Below are 20,785 nucleotides of genomic sequence, written 5' to 3' on the forward strand. Positions count from 1 at the left end.
AGTGTCCCAATCTATCCAATCTTTTCTGTCAAGCGTTATCTCTCAGTCCTTGTGTCATCCTTGTGAATCATTTTTGCATCTTCTCCAGTGTTTATCCTCCGTATAAAATGGAAATCAGAACTGTTCACAGTTCCTCCAAGTGTGGACGAACCAAGATTCTATAAAAATTAATGTAACTTCTCTTGAAATGAATGTCGATATTTAGTTTGTTTTTCTTGCAACTTGTTGGATTTGGGGTTTGTGTAGCTGGACCTGATGAGACAAAAATAGGTGGGACAGTGAGTTGCAATGAGGAAATAACCTTACAAATGGATGTAGATCGGTTAGGAGAGTGGGCCAAAATGTGGCAGATGGAGTTTAACGTGGATAAGTGTGAGTTCATGCATTTTGGTTGGAAAAATGGGATGGCGACTTATTATCGAAATGGAGAGAGACTTCGGGGTGCTCCGATGCAGAGGGATCTGGGTGTCCTCGTTCATGAGTCACAGAAAACTAGCATCAGGTACAGCAGATAATTAAGAAAGCAAATGGAATGTTGGCATTTATAGTGAAAGGAATAGAATATAAAGGTAAGGAAGTATTGTTGCAACTATACAAGGCGTTGGTGAGGCCGCACCTGGAGTATTGTGCACAGTTTTGATCCCCATATTTGAGGAAAGATGCAGTGACATTGGAGGCAGTTCAGAGGAGGTTCACTAGATTGATTCCAGAGATGAGGGGTTTGTCGTATGAAGAGAGATTGAACAGTTTCGGCCGAAACTCTCTGGAATTTAGAAGAATGAGGGGAGATCAAATTGAGGTTTACAAGATGATAAAAGGTATGGATAAAGTAGACGTGGAGCGGATGCTTCCTCTTGTGGGGCATTCTAGGACGAGAGGTCATAGCCTTAGGATAAGGGGCAGCAAATTTAAAACAGAGTTGAGGAGAAACTACTTCTCCCAAAGGGTTGTGAATCTGTGGAATTCGCTCCCCCAAAGTGCGGTGGATGCTGGGACAGTGAGTAAATTTAAGGAGGAGTTAGACAGATTTTTAATTGGGAATGGGTTGAAGGGTTATGGGGGAGAAGGCAGGAGAATGGGGATGAGGAGCATATCAGCCATGATCGAATGGCAGAGCAGACTCGATGGGCCGAATGGCCTAATTCTGCTCCTATATCTTCTGAACTTATGAACCTCCAGATCCCGTAGTTTCTCTGTTCCATTTTGATTCTTATTCTGCGAGGGGAATCCTCTGACTGGAGGAAGAGGCTCTCCGATGTTGAACATTCTGATGGAGAATCCCCTCGAGGTTTTTCAAGTCTCAGGTTGTTTCCAGGGAGAGAGTTCCACTGATCTGTCACTGAACGTAACTGCGATAAATCTGGAGATTCACTGTGCTCCTTAAAACACTTAAATTCCTGATCTTCAAGGAGCTGTAGCTCCTCTGGAGCCCATGGGAATAATTCATGGTGTCATGAACATGTAAAGATTGTTTCCTGTAACTGCTCCATGAGCGAAAAATTTATGTACTTGAAGCCACCTTTTGAGTGGCGAGTGATTCAATTTAAAAATAACCACCACTAAAGATTTTGCCCTAAACAGGATGAAGGTTTGTTTATTACAAATCTGTTTCAATAAGTAACTTAAATAAAAGCAATAAAGTCACTACAGTGACTAGCTGTATACAAAGATTAAATGCAAGTAAGGATAAAAGATACTTATAAAGATAAAACCCAGTTCAGTCTTTGAAAATGTTGTTACAGCTCGCTAGCTTGCAATCAAATCAATTGTCTGGAGTGAAGAGATGAGTTGAAGAGTTGCACTCAGCAGCTGTGACGGCTTCTATAGTCAATTAGTCAGTATTTACCTTTTTCAGATGAACTTAATGGGTTTAATCGATTTTGGGGGAGAGGGAGATTTTCTTGTTCTTCACTAGTTTCCCCCCCCCCATGCCAACACTGGAGATAAGAAAGCCCACCAACGCCTCTAATTTCTCAGAAGACTAAGGAAATTTGGCATGTCAGCCAAGACTCTCACCAACCTTCACAGATGCACCATCGAAAGCATTCTTTCTGGTTGTATCACAGCTTGGTATGGCTCCTGCTCTGCCCAAGAGCGCAAGGAACTACAAAAGGTCGTGAATGTAGCCCAATCTATCATGCAAACTAGCTTCCTATCCATTGGCTCTGTCTACACTTCCCGCTACCTCACCAAATTAAGGACCCCACGCACCCCGGGCATTCTCTCTTCCACCTTCTTCCTTCGGGAAAAAGATACCAACCGACTCAAGAACAGCTTCTTCCCTGCTGCTGTCAGACTTTTGAATGGACTTACCTTGCATTACGTTGATCTTTCTCTACACCCTAGCTATGACTGTAACACTACATTCTGCACTCTCTCCTTTCCTTCTCTATGAACGGTATGCTTTGTCTGTATAGCGCGCAAGAAACAATACTTTTCACTGTATCCCAATACATGTAACAATAATAAATCAAATCAAAATCAAGTCAAATCAAAAGATCCGCGGTTACGACACTTGAAGATGGCTTAGATTTCTTCAAGCAGAATAGCAGTTGATTTCTAGATACTTTTGCCGGAGTATTACTGCCCCGCCCGCCACGGGAATTGGAGCGGTCTGGGGTGGTCCGTGGAAAGGTCCGTTGACCTCGGGCGGGATTTTCTGGTTTCGGGACGAGCGAGGCGTAAAATCCCGCCCGTTGTATTTTGTTCTCCCTCGGCTGAGAACATAAGAACTAGGAGCAGGAGTTGGCCACCTGGCCCCTCGAGCCTGCTCCGCCATTCAATAAGATCAGAGCTGATCTTTTCGTGGACTCGACTCCACTTACCCGCCCGCTCACCATAACCCTTAATTCCTTTACTGTTCAAACATCTGTCTAATGATGTCTCTCAGAATTCTTCCAGGGGGTTCTGCACATTTGGCTTTTATATCGTGTCATTATCACAACCAGAGTAAAATGGCTGTGATGTTAATTTCAAACGAGCTGTTGTTTCACCAGGCAAAGTAGCTAATTATGTTGAGGTCCTTTGAAGTTCCTTCCTGTTCTCTCAGAAACTAAGGAGTCTTCACACATTAAGAAGATTCAGTGGGCATCCCGGGAAGAGTCTTTCATTTTAATGAGTCTGTGATCAGTTCTGGTGTCAGACACTGACACACAAAGGTATCGGGGTGTGTGTCCATACCTCCATTTTGAAGAGGGCTTTTAAACTCAAGAGTTTGAAAGCAAAAATACAACTTTAAGATAGTTATCCTTAAAATCTGTCGTATTATCATTACACTTTACTGACAATAGGAACAAGAGAAGGCCATTCAGCCCTTCAAGCCTAGTCTTCCACTGGACGGCACAGTAGCACAGTGGTTAGCACTGCTGCCTCACAGCGCCGGGGACCCGGGTTTGATTCCCGGCCTTGGGTCACTGTCTGTGCGGAGTCAGCACGTTCTTCTCGTGTCTGCGTGGGTTTCCTCTGGGTGCTCTGGTTTCCTCCCACAGTCGGAAAGACGTGCTGGTTAGGGTGAATTGGCCGTGCTAAATTCTCCCTCAGTGTACCCGAACAGGCGCTGGAGTGTGGCAACTAAGGGATTTTCACAGTAACTTCATTGCAGTGTTAATGCAAGCCTACTTATGACTAATAAATAAACTTTAACTTTTATGACTGCTCTGGATCTCTGTATCTGTCTGCCTTGGTTCCATCATCACTCTTACCGAACATAAATCTATCCAAATGATCAATTCATCCTCAGACTCAACAGCTTTCTGAGGGAGGACGTTCCCTGGGGAGTAGGGGGTGGGGGGGGGGGATGTCCCATGCAGGGTTCAGTCTGGGTGCTTCAGATCATTACTCTGAAGTTAGAAGTGTTTTTTTCCTTTCTAACTCTTTTGGAATAATTATGAAGGTGAAACTGGCGGAATCAGCCAATGTTAGTGATTTAAATCACTTTGTCACATTGTTCCCAGCCCAGCGTGTTTGTCCTGGGGAAGTTAGCACCTCTGGATAATTGTCGGGTAAACCCTTACGAAGGAATCTCCCAGAGGGATCAACGCATCATTGGGGTAACCCTAAAATGTGACACTGGGGAGCCTGGAGGTTCTGACCCAGTTATCTCCTTCACTCTGATTTGATTTGATTTATTATTGTCACATGTATTGACATACAGTGAAAAGTATTGTTTCTTGCGCGCTATACAGACAAAGCATACCGTTCATAGAGAAAGAAAGGAGAGAGTGCAGAATGTAGTGTTACAGTCACAGTTTGGGTGTAGAGAAAGATCAACTTAATACGAGGTTGGTCCAGTCAAAAGTCTGATGGCAGCAGGGAAGAAGCTGCTCTTAAGCTGTTGTCAACAAACATCTCAAACCCATCAGTGAGATCACTCCTCTCGTCATCCAAACTCAAGGGATTGCAAACCTTGCCTGTGCAGCCCATCCTCATCATTCAACTTGGGATGTCCTGACCTCGTGAAAGACTCTGTCCAAATGCAACTTTATCTATTTTTTTCATCCAATGGGTTTTGTGCTGTTGGGGAGCTGTGGTTGTTGCTCTGACACAGACAGCTAGGAGGTCCAAGAGAGTAATCTGTGACTGTTCGATCCAAATTAATCCCATCTCCAGAATAAGCCGGCCAATTCGGTTTTCTGTGCGGGGCTAATTTTCTTTGGGATGGAAGTATTCAATTTGCGAAATATCAGGGACTCAGGAAGAGCACAGATAAAACCAGCCAGCGTCCCTGGGTGATAACTCATTGATTAATAACTCAGGCTGATTCCTGGAATGGCAGGTCTGTCATATCAGGAGAGACTAAATTGGTTAGGATTATATTCACTGGAGTTTAGAAGAGTGAGAAGGGAACTTATAGAAACTTATAAAATTCTAATAGGGTTAGACAGGGTAGATTCAGAAAAAATGTTCCCAATGAACTGGTCTGAGGATAAGGAGTAAACCTTTTAGAACTGAGGGTGAGGAGAAATTTCTTCACCCAGAGGGTGGTGATTGTGTGGAATTCACTACCACAGAAAGTAGTTGAGGCTAAAACGTTGTCTGATTTCAAGAAGAAATTAAAAATAACTCTTGGGGCTAAAGGGATTAAGAAATAAGGGGGGATCAGGATATTGAATTCGATGATCAGCCATGATCAAAATGAATGGTGGGGCAGGCTCGAAGGGCCAAATGGCCTCCTCCTGCTTCTCGTTCCTAAGAGTCTATGATTCCACATGCAGAATGGATTAAAAGACAATGGAGATCTCCACATTCCTCGCACTCACTTCATGCCAGTGACATTTTAGCAGACAAACTGTGTAGGAGGTTTTCTCAGACTGACGATGGGCCAGAGCCACTCTGAGGAAAGGTCACTGTTCAAATCTCAATCAGAAATGGCCCGTTTTGAGATGTTAATAAAAACCAAAGCCAAATAATGCACCCACGCCTTTGACAATGTACATACAGCTGTCTATTAATGAGTCCTTATTATCTAGACAGCAACCCATCAGAGGGAGCCCTGATTGACAATCTGTGCACTGTGTTGGATCACTGCTGAACTCAGTTATCATCATCGATTTGATGACATTTATCACTTGATCAAATATTTCCCTGTGTAATTAACAGCGAGAGGATTGTTAAGTTTATTGATGAGTCACAAGTAAGGCTTACATTAACACTGCAATGAAGTTACTGTGAAATTCCCCATGTCACCACACTCTGGCACCTGTTCGGGTCAATGTACCTAAGCAGCACGTCCTTCAGACTGTGGGAGGAAACCGGAGCACCCGGAGGAAACCCACGCAGACACGGGGAGAACGTGCAGATTCCGCACAGACAGTGACCCGAGGCCAGAATTGAACCCGGGTCCCGGGCGCTGTGAGGCAGCAACGCTGACCACTGTGCCGCCCTGTAACTTCTCACATTACAGCAGGACCTAGACTTTAATGTACCTCATTGGCTATTGTGTGCTTTGGGAGCCTCTGAGCTCGATTTGATGAGGAGACGTTGGGGACAGGTGAGCAAAACGATGATCAAAGAGGCGAGTTTTATGGAGAAGTTCAAAAGAGAAGAAAGAGCAGAATATTAGGTATGGAATCGAGAAAATGCTGGAAAATCTCGGCAGGTCTGGCAGCATCTGTAAGGAGAGAAAAGAGCTGACGTTTCGAGTCCAGCTGACCCTTTGTGAAACCTTTGACAGTATCCGCAGTAATTTGCTTTTATTAGTATGGAATAGGTTCTGCTGGTGGATGTTAAATAGCCAGTTGTTTAGGGCAATAAGGTGAATTGGTGTTGAGTATTGATCAGTTAATTATACTTGGGGCGCGAATTTACTGGCCATTCACGCCACACGCCCACTCCAGCGAGGACAGAGAATTTGGTGCCCAGCTAAAGCTCTGTTCGCTGCAGCAGAATGGGAAAATCCCACCGGCATAAACAGCCGGAACGTTTGGCCTTAGAGTCTGCCAGCACTGACGGGCTGGCTAGCGGGCAGACGGGCTGGCTGGTGGGCAGACTGGCTGGTGGGCAGACTGGCTGGTGGGCAGACTGGCTAGCGGGCAGACTGGCTGGTGGGCAGACTGGCTAGCGGGCAGACTGGCTGGTGGGCAGACTGGCTGGTGGGCAGACTGGCTGGTGGGCAGACTGGCGAGCGGGCAGGCGAGCGGGCAGGCGGGCTAGCAGGCAGGCGGGCTGGCGAGCGGGCAGACTGGATGGTGGGCAGACTGGCGAGCGGGCAGACTGGCTGGTGGGAAGGCGGGCAGGGGCTGGATTATTTGATTTGATTTATTATTGTCACATGTATTGGTATAGAGTGAAAATACAGTGAAAATGCGACATAGACAAAGCATACCGTTCATAGAGAAGGAAAGGAGAGAGTGCAGAATGTAGTGTTACAGTCATAGCTAGGGTGTAGAGAAAGATCAACTTAATGCAAGGTAGGTCCATTCAAAAGTCTGACAGCAGCAGGGAAGAAGCTGTTCTTGAGTCGGTTGGTAACCTCAATTTTTGTATCTTTTTCCCGATGGAAGAAGGTGGAAGAGAGAATGTCCGGGGTGCGTGGGGAGAATTAGAGGGGAGAAGTGAGCTCCGTGGCCAGCAATAAACAGCCTCCACCAAAGCATCCTAGTCTCCGGTTTTTCCGGCCTCAGGTGCCCCAAGACCCGGAAATTCCCGCCTGAAGTCAACAGACCTTTACATGGTCTGCTGAATTTTCTGTCCCGCCTGTTATAATTCCCGCGGCGGACAGGACGAGAAAGTTCCACCCTCAGTGTCTTCTTCACAACCAGGCTTGAGAATTCCATTGACACTGTGTTATGTTTCGGGACAGAATTCCAAAGCCGAAGGTCGAGGCAGCTGAAGGCATGGTCGCCACTGGTGGAGCGATTAAAATCAAGGTAGCACTGAAGGCCACAATGGAAGGAATGTCGATCTCTCCTGGGTTGTGGGGCTGGAGGAGGTTAGAGAGACGTGGAGGGCAAGACCATATTGGAAATACTTTTGACTTGCTGTCCAGGTGTCAATGCAGAAATCTGGTCCAGTAAAGTGGGCAGCACATTGCCTGGCGTAATGGAGATTTAACACCCAGTAAATGGGCACATGCCATTGGGATTGCCGACCATTTGTCAACATCTTTGAGTGAAATATTGAACAGTGTCCATATTTCCTTTGCTTTAGGAAAGTCATTCGAGATCACCTACATCCGACTGAAGTTTCACACCAGCAGGCCGGAGAGCTTTGCCATCTATAAGAGGACCCGGGAGGGCGCCCCCTGGACCCCCTACCAGTATTACAGCGCCTCGTGCCGCCGGACGTATGGCCAATCAGCTGGGAGCTTCCTGCGGTCGGGGGTGGAGGAGCGGGTGGCGTTCTGTACGGACGAGTTCAGTGACATCTCCCCGCTGACTGGCGGGAACGTGGCCTTTTCCACCTTGGAGGGGAGACCCAGTGCGTACAGCTTCGACAGCAGCCCCATGCTGCAGGTAACTAAACACCATCCCGCCCCAGCCTGCCGACCCCTCCCCCTGCCCTCCGCCAGCCCCACCCACAGGGGAAACCTGCGGTACTCAGGCACTCAATACTTCGGGTATTGGCTATGGCTCAGGAGGTTGCTCTCTGAGGTTCATGGGTTCAAGTCCCCACTCCAGACACGTGAGCATAAAATCCAGACAATAGTACTGAGGGAGTGCTACACGTCTGGAGGTGCTGTCTTTCAGATGAATATTGCGTGCAGTTTTGGTCTCCTTTTCTGAGGAAGGATGTTCTTGCTCTCGAGGGAGTGCAGCGAAGGTTTACCAGGCTGATTCCGGGGATGGCGGGACTGATGTACGAGGAGAGATTGACTAAGTTAGGATTGTTTTCACTGGAGTTCAGATGAATGAGGGGGGATCTCATAGAGACTTATAAAATTCTAACAGGACTAGACAGAGTAGATGCAGGGAGGATGTTCCCGATGGTGGGGGGTGTCCAGTACCAGGGGTCGCAGTCTGAGGATTCGGGGTAGACCATTTAGGATGGAAATGAGGAGACATTTCTTCACCCAAAGAGTGGTGAGCCTGTGGAATTCATTACCACAGGAAATAGTTGATGCCAAAAATTGAATGTATTCAAGAGGCGGCTGGATTTAGCACTTGGGGTGAATGGGATCAAAGGTTATGGGGAGAAAGCAGGATTAGGCTATTGAGTTGGATGATCAGCCATGATGGTGATGAATGGCGGAGCAGGCTCGAAGGGCCGAATGGCCTCTTGCTGCTCCTATCTTCTATTTTTCCAAGAGACTTTAAACCCAGGTCCCATCTATACACTTAGGTAAAAGATCTTGGGGCCACTATTTTGAAATAGAACAGGGGTGTTTTCTGCAGTGTCCTTACCAATTTTATCCCTCTGTCAACATCACTCAAAAAACAGATCATCTTGATCATTATCATATCACTGTGGGATCTTGCTGTGCGTGAATTGGCTGCTGTGTTTCCTACATTGCAACATTGACGGCACCTAGATAGGTGGCATTAGCTGTGAAGCACTTTGAGAATGTCCTGAGGTTGTGAAAAATGCCTTATACATCCAAATAATCTCTCTTCCATTTTTTACTTAATTCATGGGGAGCTCTGGTGGATATTGCATCTGGGAGAATTATGTGATCAACACTTAAAACCTAAGGATTAGCATCATGTTCTTTTTGGTCAGGTGTGAAACTGTTCAATAACTATAAACAGCCCTAGATACGCAGTAAAGCTCCCTCTACACTGTCCCCATCAAACACTCCCAGGATAGGTACAGCACGGGGTTAGATACAGAGTAAAGCTCCCTCTACACTGTCCCCATCAAACACTCCCAGGACAGGTACAGCACGGGGTTAGATACAGAGTAAAGCTCCCTCTACACTGTCCCCATCAAACACTCCCGGGACAGGTACAGCATGGGGTTAGATACAGAGTAAAGCTCCCTCTACACTGTCCCTCATCAAACTCTCCCAGGACAGGTACAGCGTGGGGTTAGATACAGAGTAAAGCTCCCTCTACACTGTCCCCATCAAACACTCCCAGGACAGGTACAGCGTGGGGTTAGATACAGAGTAAAGTTCCCTCTACACTGTCCCCATCAAACACTCCCAGGACAGGTACAGCACGGGGTTAGATACAGGGTAAAGCTCCCTCTACACTGTCCCCCATCAAACGCTCCCAGGACAGGTACAGCACGGGATTAGATACAGAATAATGCTCCCTCTACACTGTCCCCATCAAACACTCCCACGACAGGTACAGCACGGGGTTAGATACAGAGTAAAGCTCCCTCTGCACTGTCCCCCATCAAACACTCCCAGGACAGGTACAGCACGGGGTTAGATACAGAGTAAAGCTCCCTCTACACTGTCCCCATCAAACACTCCCAGGACAGGTACAGCATGGCGTTAGATACAGAGTAAAACTCCCTCTACACTGTCCCCATCAAACACTCCCAGGACAGGTACAGCATGGGGTTAGATCGTGAGTAAAGTTCCCTCTGGTTAAGTTCAAGTTTAAGTTTATTTATTAGTGTCACAAGTTGGCTTACATTAACGCCTCAATGAAGTTATTGTGAAAATCCCCTGGTCGCCACACTCCAGCGCCTGTTCGGGTACACGGAGGGAGAATTTAGCATGGCCAATGCACCCTAACCAATATGTCTTTCGGACTGTGGGAGGAAACCGGAGCACCCGGAGGAAACCCACGCAGACACGGGGAGAACGTGCAAACTCCACACAGACAGTGACCCAAGCTGGGAATCGAATGCGGGTCCCTGGCGCTGTGAGGCAGCAGTGCTAACCACTGTGCCACCAGGCCGCCCTCCACACCGCCTCCCTCAAAGAGTCTGGAACCAGGAACAGCATGGTTTAAATATGTAAATTTGCACCCAATCTTCGTAGATACGTACACATACATGGCCACACTAGTGCGCACACACACACGGGGAGAATGTGCTGTTCTGATTATGCAAGTGATGCGCATCAATTGGACACGAGGCTCAAAGCTTCGGTAAAAGAAGGCTTTTATTAACTAACAATGGAACTATCAGAACTTTAACACACTATCCCAGACTGAAGGGGTCCCGCCCGAGCAGGGGGTCTTATACCTCTCCCAGGAGGCGGAGCCCGACTGGGATGTGCCACAACAGTAACAACCACAGGTGTATCAATCCCACCCTAGCCCAACAACAACATTAGTACAATCCCACAGTAACCTATATACATTCCCATAGTGCTGGCCAGCCCTGGCCCAGTACTATCCAGTGGGAACCAACGATGGTTCACCACAGCAAGTTCCATTAATGACCAGCTAATGAAATCCCCACTCTCCTGAGAGGCGACAGCTGCATTTTCCTACGTGTGTGAGAGAGAGCGGGAGGAGATGGGATGGTTTCTTTCCACTCCCTCTCCACCTCCTCACCAGTTAATAACACACCCTGACTCTCTCACGGAGCAGCATCCTGTAATCCAGGGCACCAGCCTTCTCATTTCCTCTGGAGGCTTTTCCTGATTGACGGTGGCCAATTACTGCTGCAGATGTCTGTGGGAATTGCGTAGCGATTGGCTGGAGATACAGTGACCACATTAAAGCCTTTTAGCCGTGAGGATTTGCCGCTGACTGCTATCCTTGTTCAAGACACGCTTCAGACTGGGAAGCCGGGAAGTCATTAGGGTCGGGCTTCCCACTGCTCTTTAACCTCCTCTGTTTGAGGGTCAGATTGCCCTTGCACACTCCTCACTGAACCGGCTGCCTCAGTTACTTGTCAACAAACTTGACAGATTGTTTGAGTCGTTGCAAATGGAAGATATTCAGGAGTGTTGATGCCTTCCTGCAGCCACTGTGTTTGTGCTGTGTGGGACAGAGCTCACAGAAAGGGTCATCTGGACTCGAAACGTCAACTCTTTTCTCTCCTTACAGATGCTGCCAGACCTGCTGAGATTTTCCAACGTTTTCTCTTCTGGTCACAGAAAGTACTAACCTCCCTCTGGGCCTGTCGCTCCTGATCATCCCCTCTCCACAGGCTCCTTCCGGTTCATTAATTGTCCCAGTTTTGCACTGCACTCTGGTTCTCAGCCTCCCTCCCCTCACCGCTGACCACAACCAAACCTTAGTTGGTAACACACTCACCTCTGAGTCAGGAGACTGTGGGTTTGGATTCCCACTCGAAAATCCAGGCCGACATTCCAGTGCAGTGCCGAGGGAGTGCTGCACTGTCGGAGGTGCTGTCTTTTTGGCTGAGATGGTACAAGCATGGGCTTTCTGCTCTCTTCGGTGGATGTAAAAGATCTCTTGGCCCTATTTTGGAAAAAAGGGCAGTGGGGAGTTCTCCCTGATGCCCTGGACAATATTTAGCACTCAAACAACACAAAACACACAGGCCGGAATTTTACCGGCCCACCTGCCACAGGAATTAACGCGGGCGAGGGGCGGACCATGGACCTCGGGCGGGATTTTACAGTTTCGGGACGAGTCAGTCAGTAAAATTCCGCCCTTTATCTGATTAATAAAAGCAAAATACTGCAGCTGCTGGAAATCTGAAATAAGAACAAAATGCTGGATAAACTCAGTCGGTCTGGCAGCATCTGTGGAGAGAAACATCTGGTTAGTTGTCTCATTGATGTTTGTGGGATCTTGCTGTGTGCAAATTGGGAACGCTGTTCCCTACATTTGAAGTGCCTACATTTCCAAATTACTTCATTGGCCGTAAAATGCTGAGGTTGTGAAAGGCGCTATTGAAATGCAAGCCTTTCTTTAGAAACTGTTGGGTGGCACGGTAGCACAGTGGTTAGCACTGCTGCCTCACAGCGCCAGAGACCCGGGTTCGATTCCCGGCTTGGGTCACTGTCTGTGTGGAGTTTGCACGTTCTCCCCGTGTCTGCATGGGTTTCCTCCGGATGCTCCGGTTTCCTTCCACAGTCCAAAGATGTGCGGTTTAGGTTGATTGGCCATGCTAAATTGCCCCTTAGTGTCAGGGGGACTAGCTAGGGGTAAATGCATGGGGTTATGGGGATAGGGCCTGGGTGGGATTGTGGTCGGTGCAGACTCGATGGGCCTCCTTCTGCACTGTAGGATTCTATGATTCGATGATTTCAATCCTAAAGGGTCAACTGTTTTACTGTTTTATTCTGAGACTGTGACCCTGTCTTTTAGATTCCCCAGCCAGGGGAAACAATCTCTCAGTGACTACTTGGTCAAGATACTTGAGAAAGGTATGTTTCAATGAGATCACTTCTCAGTCTTTTAAACTCCAGGGTCCATCGGCCTAATCTACTCAATCTCTAATCATAGAACATTACCCTCATCCCAGGAACTGGGCGGCACGGTGGCACAGTGGTTAGCACTGCTGCCTCATGGCATTCAGTTCCAGCCTTGGGTCACTGTCTGTGTGGAGTTTGCATGTTCTCCTCGTGTCTGCGTGGGTTTCCTCCGAATGCTCCGGTTTCCTCCCACAGTCCAAACATGTGCAGGTTAGGTGCATTGGCCGTGCTAAATGTGCGGGGTTACAGGGGATAGGGTGGAGGGGAGGGCCTGGGTGGGATGCTCTTTTGGAGGGTTGATGCAGACTCGATGGCCTCTATCTGTGTTGTCGGGATTCTATGGAACTAGTCTCGTGAACTCCCATTGAACTCTCTCTGGGGGAATATGTCCTTCCTTCAGATGGCTGGGGATTAGTCTTCAATTCCTGGAGGGTTGGACACCATGCACCCACCCGCAGACTGGAGGAGGGACATGGGGTCGTGACCTGACCTCCTGGTCTCATTTAAAAAATAAAACCAAATTCTTTGTTTTGGGATTTATTTTTGTTGGCAGTCTAACAGCCGCAGTGTGTGCTGAATGTTTGTGTGGGAATGTCACAAAGTGGCCAAACGAATGAATGAGGCCGTGTGAATGTACGTTCATTCAGAAACATTCCAAATGATAGCCCTTCCCAGGAACCATCTGGGTGAACAGCGTCCCCCCCCCTCCCCCGCAGCCCATGGCCCTGTATGTATGATGAAGACCCTCACATTCCCTGCTCTCCAGGAACCTGTCTGCCATGTTATTCCTTTGGGTTTGAACTGGTGATTATACTCTGTGTCCTTACCACAGCTGAAACCAAACTCAGGATGGTCTCTCTGAGCTTTGCTGCGGTTTCGTTCCTTCACTCTCACTTTATATCTGTCACTCTCTTTCTATTTTCTCCCTCCTTCTCTGCCTCAATCTCTTTCCCAATCTTTTACACTCTCACTCTACCCCTTTATCTCCCTTTCTCTCTCTCGCTCTCTCTCTCCCTTTCTTTCTCCCCCCCCTCTCTCACTCTTTCCCTCCCTCTCTCTCCTTTGATCCTAGTTTGTCTTCCCTACCCTTCCCCCTTTCTCCTCCCCCTCTCCCCCTCAATCTTTCTTTCCCCCTCACTTTCTCTCTCTCTCTTTCTCCCTCTCTCTGTGCTTGTCCCTCTCTCTCCCTCCCCTTGCCTCCATCTCTCTCCTCTTCCCCTTCTCTTTCTCACCTCCCTCTCTCCTTCATCCTTTCTTTCACTCTCTCTCCCTACCCTCTCTTTTTCTTCCTCCTGCTCCCCCTCTCCCCTTCCACCATCTCTCCCTCACTTTCTCTCTCCCCTTCCGCCCTCCCTTGCTCCCTCCCTCCTCCTCTCATTCCTTCTGTCCCCTTCCCTCCTCTCTCTCTCTCTCTCTCCCTCCCTCTTTCTCCCTTTCCACCCCACTTCGCTCACTCCCTCCTTCTCTCTTTCCCTTCCTCTCATGGCGGCACGGCGGTTAGCACTGCTACCTCACAGTGCCAGGGACGTGGGTTCGATTCCCAGCTCGGGTCACTGTCTGTACGGAGTCTGCAAGTTCTCCCCGTGTCTGCGTGGGTTTCCTCCGGATGCTCCAGTTTCCTCCCACAGTTCGAACGACATACTGGTTAGGTACATTGGCCATGCTAAATTCTCCCTCAGTGTACCCGAACAGGTGCCTGAGTGTGGCGACTAGGGGATTTTCACAATAACTGTGTGAACCCAGAGAGTAGTGAGAATCTGGAACTGGCATCACCAGGAGTATTTGAGATAGAATTTCATACCTGTGACACTAATAAATAAATTAAACGAAACCTTCCCTCCGTTTCCACCCTCTCTTCCTCCTTCCCTCCCTCCTTCTCTCTCTCCCTCTCTCTCCTTCCCTCGTTCTAACGTTGTGCCTTTCTTCTGTTCAGGACTGGGTGACAGCCACTGATCTCCTCATTTCCTTAACACGATTGAACACCTTTGGAGATGACATCTTCCGAGATCACCGGGTGCTGCGCTCCTATTATTATGCCATCTCTGATCTGTCTGTGGGCGGCAGGTAAATTATCAGCGTCACCTGGATTACAACAACAACCTGCATTTATATTTCTCCTTTAACATTGCAAAAGGCCCCAAGGGCCTTTCACAGGAGCGTTAATCAAACAGCATTTGACTCGAAGGAGCTGTTGTGAGTGGTGATTGAAAGCTTTGTCCAAGAGACCGATTTTAAGGAGCAGCTTAAAGGAGAGCGAGAGAGAGAGAGAGAGAGAGAGAGATGGAGAGGTTGAGGGAGGGAATTCCAGAGCTTTGGGCCCAGGCAGTGGGAGGGGAATGATCTTCAGATCTGCTGAAGGATCTATTTCGAGCCTCTTTTCCACCTTCAGTGTGAATGACACTCAATGAATTCATTCATCGGAATGGATTCTAACATTCCAGTCATAAATTCACAAGAATGATATCAGAACTGAGAAGTAAAAGTAAAGTTTATTGATTAGTGTCACAAGTAGGCTTCCATTGACACTGCAATGAAGTTACTGTGAAAATCCCCTAGTCGCCACACTCCAGCGCCTGTTCGGGTACACTGAGGGAGAATTTAGCACGGCCAATGCACCCTAACCAGCACGTCTTTCGGACTGTGGGAGGAAACCGGAGCACCCGGAGAGAACCCACGCAGACACGGGGAGAACGTGCAAACTCCACACAGACGGTGACCCAAGCCGGGAATCGAACCCAAGTCCCTGGCGCTGTGAGGCAGCAGTGCTAACCACTGTGCCACCGTGCCGCCCGGTTATAACCATCAGGAAACACTGAACAGACTGGGGCTCTTTTCTCTAGAAAACAGAAAAGTGAGAGGGTGATCTGATGAAATTTGTTGAGATTATGAAAGGGTTCGACAGGGTAGACGCAGAGAAGATGTTTATTCTTGTGAGGAGACCAGCCGTACATACGCGATAGTCACCAATGAATCCAGTCGGGAATGCGGGACACATCTCTCTACCCAGAGAGCAGCGAGAGTCTGGAGCTGGCATCACAAGGAGTATTTGAGATAAAATTTCATAGAATCAGTGCAGAAGAGGCCATTCGGCCCACCGAGTCTGCACTGACTCTCTGACAGAGTATCTTACCCAGGCACTCTCACCCGCCCTATCCCCGTAACCCCACGTATTTCCCATGGTTAATCCCATTGAACCTACACATTTTGAGACACTAAGGGGCAATTTAGCATGGCCAATCCACCTAACCTACACATCTTTGGACACTAAGGGGCAATTTACCATGGCCAATCCACCTAACCTGCACATCTTTACTGTGGGAGGAAACCGGAGCACCCGGAGGAAACCCACGCAGACACGGGGAGAATGTGCAAACTCCACACAGACAATGACTCAAGTTTGGAATCGAACCCGGGTCCTTGGCGCTGTGAGGCAGCAGTGCTAACCGCTGTGCCACCGTGTCGCCCTGATGAATCCGGTGAATAGCTAGATTAACAATTGAGGATGAAAGGAATTAAAGGAATGCTGATGGGGTGAAATGAAGAAAAATAGGAGGAAGTTTGAGTGAGGCATAAAGACCAGCATGAGCTGATTGGCCTCTGTGCTGCATACTCTTTGGAAGCAGCACCCATGGGTGTCTGGGTGGGTGCCGTCTCCCTTCACTCCCTTCTCCTCTCATCTCTGAGTCACAAAGTTCCAGGTCACACTCCAGTAGAAAAGTGGAAGTGGACGTTGTGGGGCAGCACTGAGGGAGTGCTGCACTGTTGGAGGTGCTGTCTTTCAGATGCAACACTCAATCAAGGTGCTGTCCGTCAGCTCAGGTATTTCTTGAGATTGATTTCTCCTGGGCTGTGGCCGTCCAGCTGTCGTGGTGAGATTGGAATCCACTTCCCCCCTGAGCGTTAGACCTGGCCTCTGGATTACTCGTCCAGTGACATTACCATTGTGCCACCATCTCCCTGGGTAGATGTACAAGATCCTGTGGGGCTATTTTGAGGAAAAGCCAGTTATCTCCAGTCTACTGGCCCATATTCATCAGGACATTATCCCATTGCTGCTTGTGAGATCAAGTTGCTGCATGACAGCTGTATTTCAGAAAGTATTTAATTGACTGTAAAGTGCTTTGAGACAAGCAGTGGTTGTGAAAGGTGCTATATAAATACAGGTCGCTCTCTTTCCATCTGTCCAAAGATGTGCGGGTTCGGTTGATTGGCCATGCTAAATTGACCCTTCGTGTCAGGGGATTAGCGGGGTAAATATATGGGGTTACGGGAATAGGGCCTGGATGGGATTGTGGTCAGTGCAGACTTGATGGGCCGAATGATCTCCTTCTGCACTGCACTATCTATCAGTAAAATGGCCTCCTCCTGCACGAGAACAGTTCTGAAAATCAATCTCTATTTTTCTGTGTCTTTGGCCCCCTTTTGCTGTTTTTCTCAAGCTCTTGTCTCTCTGTTTATCTCTCTCATGCTCTGTCTCTCTGTCTTCCTTTGGATTTCTTGTTCTTTGATCTCTTTCTCTCTCCCTCGCTATCTGACCGTGTCTACCTCGGTCTCCCCTGTTACTGACCCTCATGGTGTCTCCTTCTCTTTCTCCCTCTCATTATTTCCTACTCTCTTTAACTCTTCTTCCCTCTCTCTGTCTCCTTCACTTCCTCTGTTTTCTGTCTCATTCTTTCCCCCACTCTGAACAGATTATTTTGACCACATCAAAGCAGCCATGTGCCCAAGCCTCCGTCATAAACATCCCTCAGCGCTCTGTTGATTGAAGGCACTGAGACAAACAAACAAAACATTTTTAATCCCTCGTCAAGCCTCGCAGTAAAGGAGTGTTGAGGCTGTAGATTTATCAGTTTGTTGCTGTGTTGCCGACATCCTCCCTGACAGCCTCATTACACTCTTGGGAATATGCCTCTTTGTTTCCAAGCCTGAGGTGGAAGGAAAGCTGGCCAGAGAGGCATGGTGCCCATGTACCACCATGTGCCCATGTTGCAGAAGACCCAGTACATAGATGGTGGCATAGTGGCGAATTCATTGGAATAGCAATCCAGGGGCCCCGGCTAATGCTTTGAGGACATGGGTTCAAATCCCACCATGGCAGCTGATGCTTAAATCCAATGATAGGTCTGGAATATAAAGCTAGTCTCAGTAATGGTGACCATGAAACTACCATTGATAAACATTCACCTGGCTCACTAATGTCCTTTAGGGAATGAAATCTGAAACAATAACAGAAAACACTAAAATCTCAGCAGGTCTGACAGCATCTGTGGAGAGAGAATAGAGCCAACTTCTGACCTTTGTCAGAGGTCATCCAGACTCGAAATGTTGGCTCCATTCTCTCCCCACAGATGCTGTCAGACCTGCTGAGATTTTCCAGCATTTTCTGTTTTTGTTTCAGACTCCAGCATCTGCGATATTTTGCTTTCATCTTGGGGAAGGAAATCTGCCGTCCTTCCCCCGATCTGGCCTACATGTGACTCCGGACCCTCAGCAATGTGGTGGACTCTTAATGGCCCTCACAAATGGCCGAGCAAACCACTCAGCTCCGGGGGGAATTAGGGCTGGGCCACAAATGCTGACCTTGCCAGCGAGGCCCATATCCCAGGAATGAACAAATAAAAAGCAGTGTCTCAATAACCCGTCTTACACAAGGTTCCTGAGCATGGGTCAGCGAAGGTGCTTTGCCGCTGGGTTAGGGTCCCAAACTGGCACTAGGTAGAGTGGGTGGGAGGGTAGAGGAAAGGAGGGAGTGGGGGTTTGTAGGGAGATGGTGTTGGTAGGCGCCCACTTACGAATATCCTTTGCTTTGTTCCCCGCCCAGCCCCACCTAAAGCCCTGCTCCTGGTCCAGTGATGTTGATAATGTGGGTCCCCTCACACCCACCAGTCGAATATTCAGAAGCAGGGAGACAGGAGAGAGAATGAAACTATTAGTTGCCAAATTAATTTCTGTTCTCCATTGAAGGATCACAGGGTTTGTATCCATTCAGCCCAGGACGGCACAGTGGTTGGCACTGCTTCCTCACAGTGCCAGGGACCCGGGTTCAATTCCGGCCTCGGGTCACTGTCTGTGCGGAGTCTGCACATTCTCCCCGTGTCTGCGTAGGTTTCCTTCAGTTTCCTCCCACAGTCCGAAAGACGTGCTGGTTAGGGTGCATTGGCCGTGCTGAATTCTCCCTCAGTGCACCCGAACAGGTGTCGGAGTGTGACGACTAGGGGATTTTCACAGTAACTTCATTGCAGCCTACTTGTGATACTAATAAGTAAACTTTAAAAACAAAGGTGGAGAATGTCAGCAAAAATTCATGTTTACAGGATGTGGGTGTCGCTGGCTGGACCAGCATTTATTGCCCATCCCTAATTGCCCCTTGAGGTACTAGCCTGTAGCCAATTCTCCAGTCCTGGTTTTCTGAGACCCTTGACCCCTGCCGAACGCACCCTTAGATACAAAATGTGGCAAATCCAACCCTCCCAAAGTCGCTCCTAATGTCCCAAAGTCTTCCCACCGAGAGTCCCCGCCCCATTCCGGAAATGTTTACGAACCTGCTGCCACATCTGCTTTGATCCCCCTGTGCTCAGTGTTGAGGTGCAGCAATAAATACCTTCCCCCTTGTGAATATTTCCTGAGTTCACCAGACAATTCAACCAAGGGAAACCTTCTCACCATCGTTTATACAGCTGCTACTGGAATAAATCTTGGCCACAGGCAACATGGGATTCAGAGGCCTGTCTTGTTTTCTTTTATTGTCTGATGAGGCGCCAGTTGGCAGAACTCTTGCCTTCATCAGAAAGACGTGCGTTCAAATCCCACTCCAGGGCTTGAGTCCAAAAATCATGGTGCGGAGATGTCGGCGTTGGACTGGGGTGGGCACAGTAAGAAGTCTCACAACACCAGGTTAAAGTCCAACAGGTTTATTTGGAATCACGAGCTTTTGGAGCGCTGCTCCTTCATTAAGTGAGTCGCCTGATGAAGGAGCAGCGCTCCGAAAGCTCATGATTCCAAATAAACCTGTTGGACTTTAACCTGGTGTTGTGAGACTTCTTACTGTACAAAAATCAAGGCTGACACTCCAGTGCAGTACAGAGGGAGTCTTGCACTGTCTTGAAGGTGAATAGTTAAACTAAGACCCAGTCTGTCCTCTCAAGTGGATATTAAAAATCCCATGCCGCTATTTAGACGAAGATCACCCTTGTGTCATGGGCCAATATTGATCCCTCAACCATCATCATCGGAACAAATTAACTGGCGCTTATCACATTGCTGATTTTTGGGATCTTGCTGTGTACATATTTCCCCTACATTACAACACTGACGATGCTTCACAAGTACTTAATTGTAAAGCGCGATAGGATGTCCTGAGCTTGTGAAAGGCACCCTTTAAGTACAAGTCTTTCTTTATCAATAAGAAAGGTTAAATTATCCTAATGTTGTTGTAGGAAGCCTTCTGAACAACAAGGATTTCAAAAGCATCAGCTTGAGTCTTGGACAGCTGTTAAACATCTGGTTCTTGGAATTCTGATCTTTAGATTGAAATGATTTCCATGTACAACAGCTGGAACTAATCTCCACGCACTTTGCTCCATTGCTCTCTCTCGCTCCCTCTCTCTCTCTCTCGTTTGCTCCCGCTCTCTCTTTCGCTCTCTCTGTTGTTGGAAGTCTCTGTCCTGTTGTGGTCGACGTTTTACCCTCAGTGTTGTCTGCTGAGCGATTTAGGGGGTTGAAGGTGCTGTTGTAGTTTGACGTCCGTTCAAGAAGAAGGTGCGGGGGATGGATGGAGATGCAGGGAGGATATATATATATATCATAGAATCATAGAAACCCTACAGTGCAGAAAGAGGCCATTTGGCCCATCGAGTCTGCACTGACCACAATCCCACCCAGGCCCACCCCCTTATCGCTACATATTTACCCGCTAATCCCTCTAACCTACGCATCCCAGGACACTAAGGGGCAATTTTTTAGCATGGCCAACCAACCTAACCCGCACATCTTTGGACTGTGGGAGGAAACCGGAGCACCCGGAGGAAACCCACGCAGACATGAGGGGAATGT

General features: G+C 48.1%; 1 protein-coding gene across 1 annotated transcript in view; it reads left to right on the forward strand.

Annotated features, from left to right (window-relative positions):
• The window catches only part of LOC144503042 (laminin subunit gamma-3-like), a 101,912-nt gene that overhangs the window by 22,748 nt on the left and 58,379 nt on the right, over positions 1-20,785 (forward strand). Inside the window, exons 2-3 of the mRNA XM_078227544.1 lie at positions 7,648-7,952; positions 14,667-14,797. Coding sequence (XP_078083670.1) covers positions 7,648-7,952; positions 14,667-14,797 — 436 coding nt within the window. The remainder of the gene's footprint in view (positions 1-7,647; positions 7,953-14,666; positions 14,798-20,785) is intronic.

Source organism: Mustelus asterias, chromosome 13 (assembly GCF_964213995.1).
Source record: "Mustelus asterias chromosome 13, sMusAst1.hap1.1, whole genome shotgun sequence".
NCBI classification, from domain to species: Eukaryota; Metazoa; Chordata; class Chondrichthyes; order Carcharhiniformes; family Triakidae; genus Mustelus; species Mustelus asterias.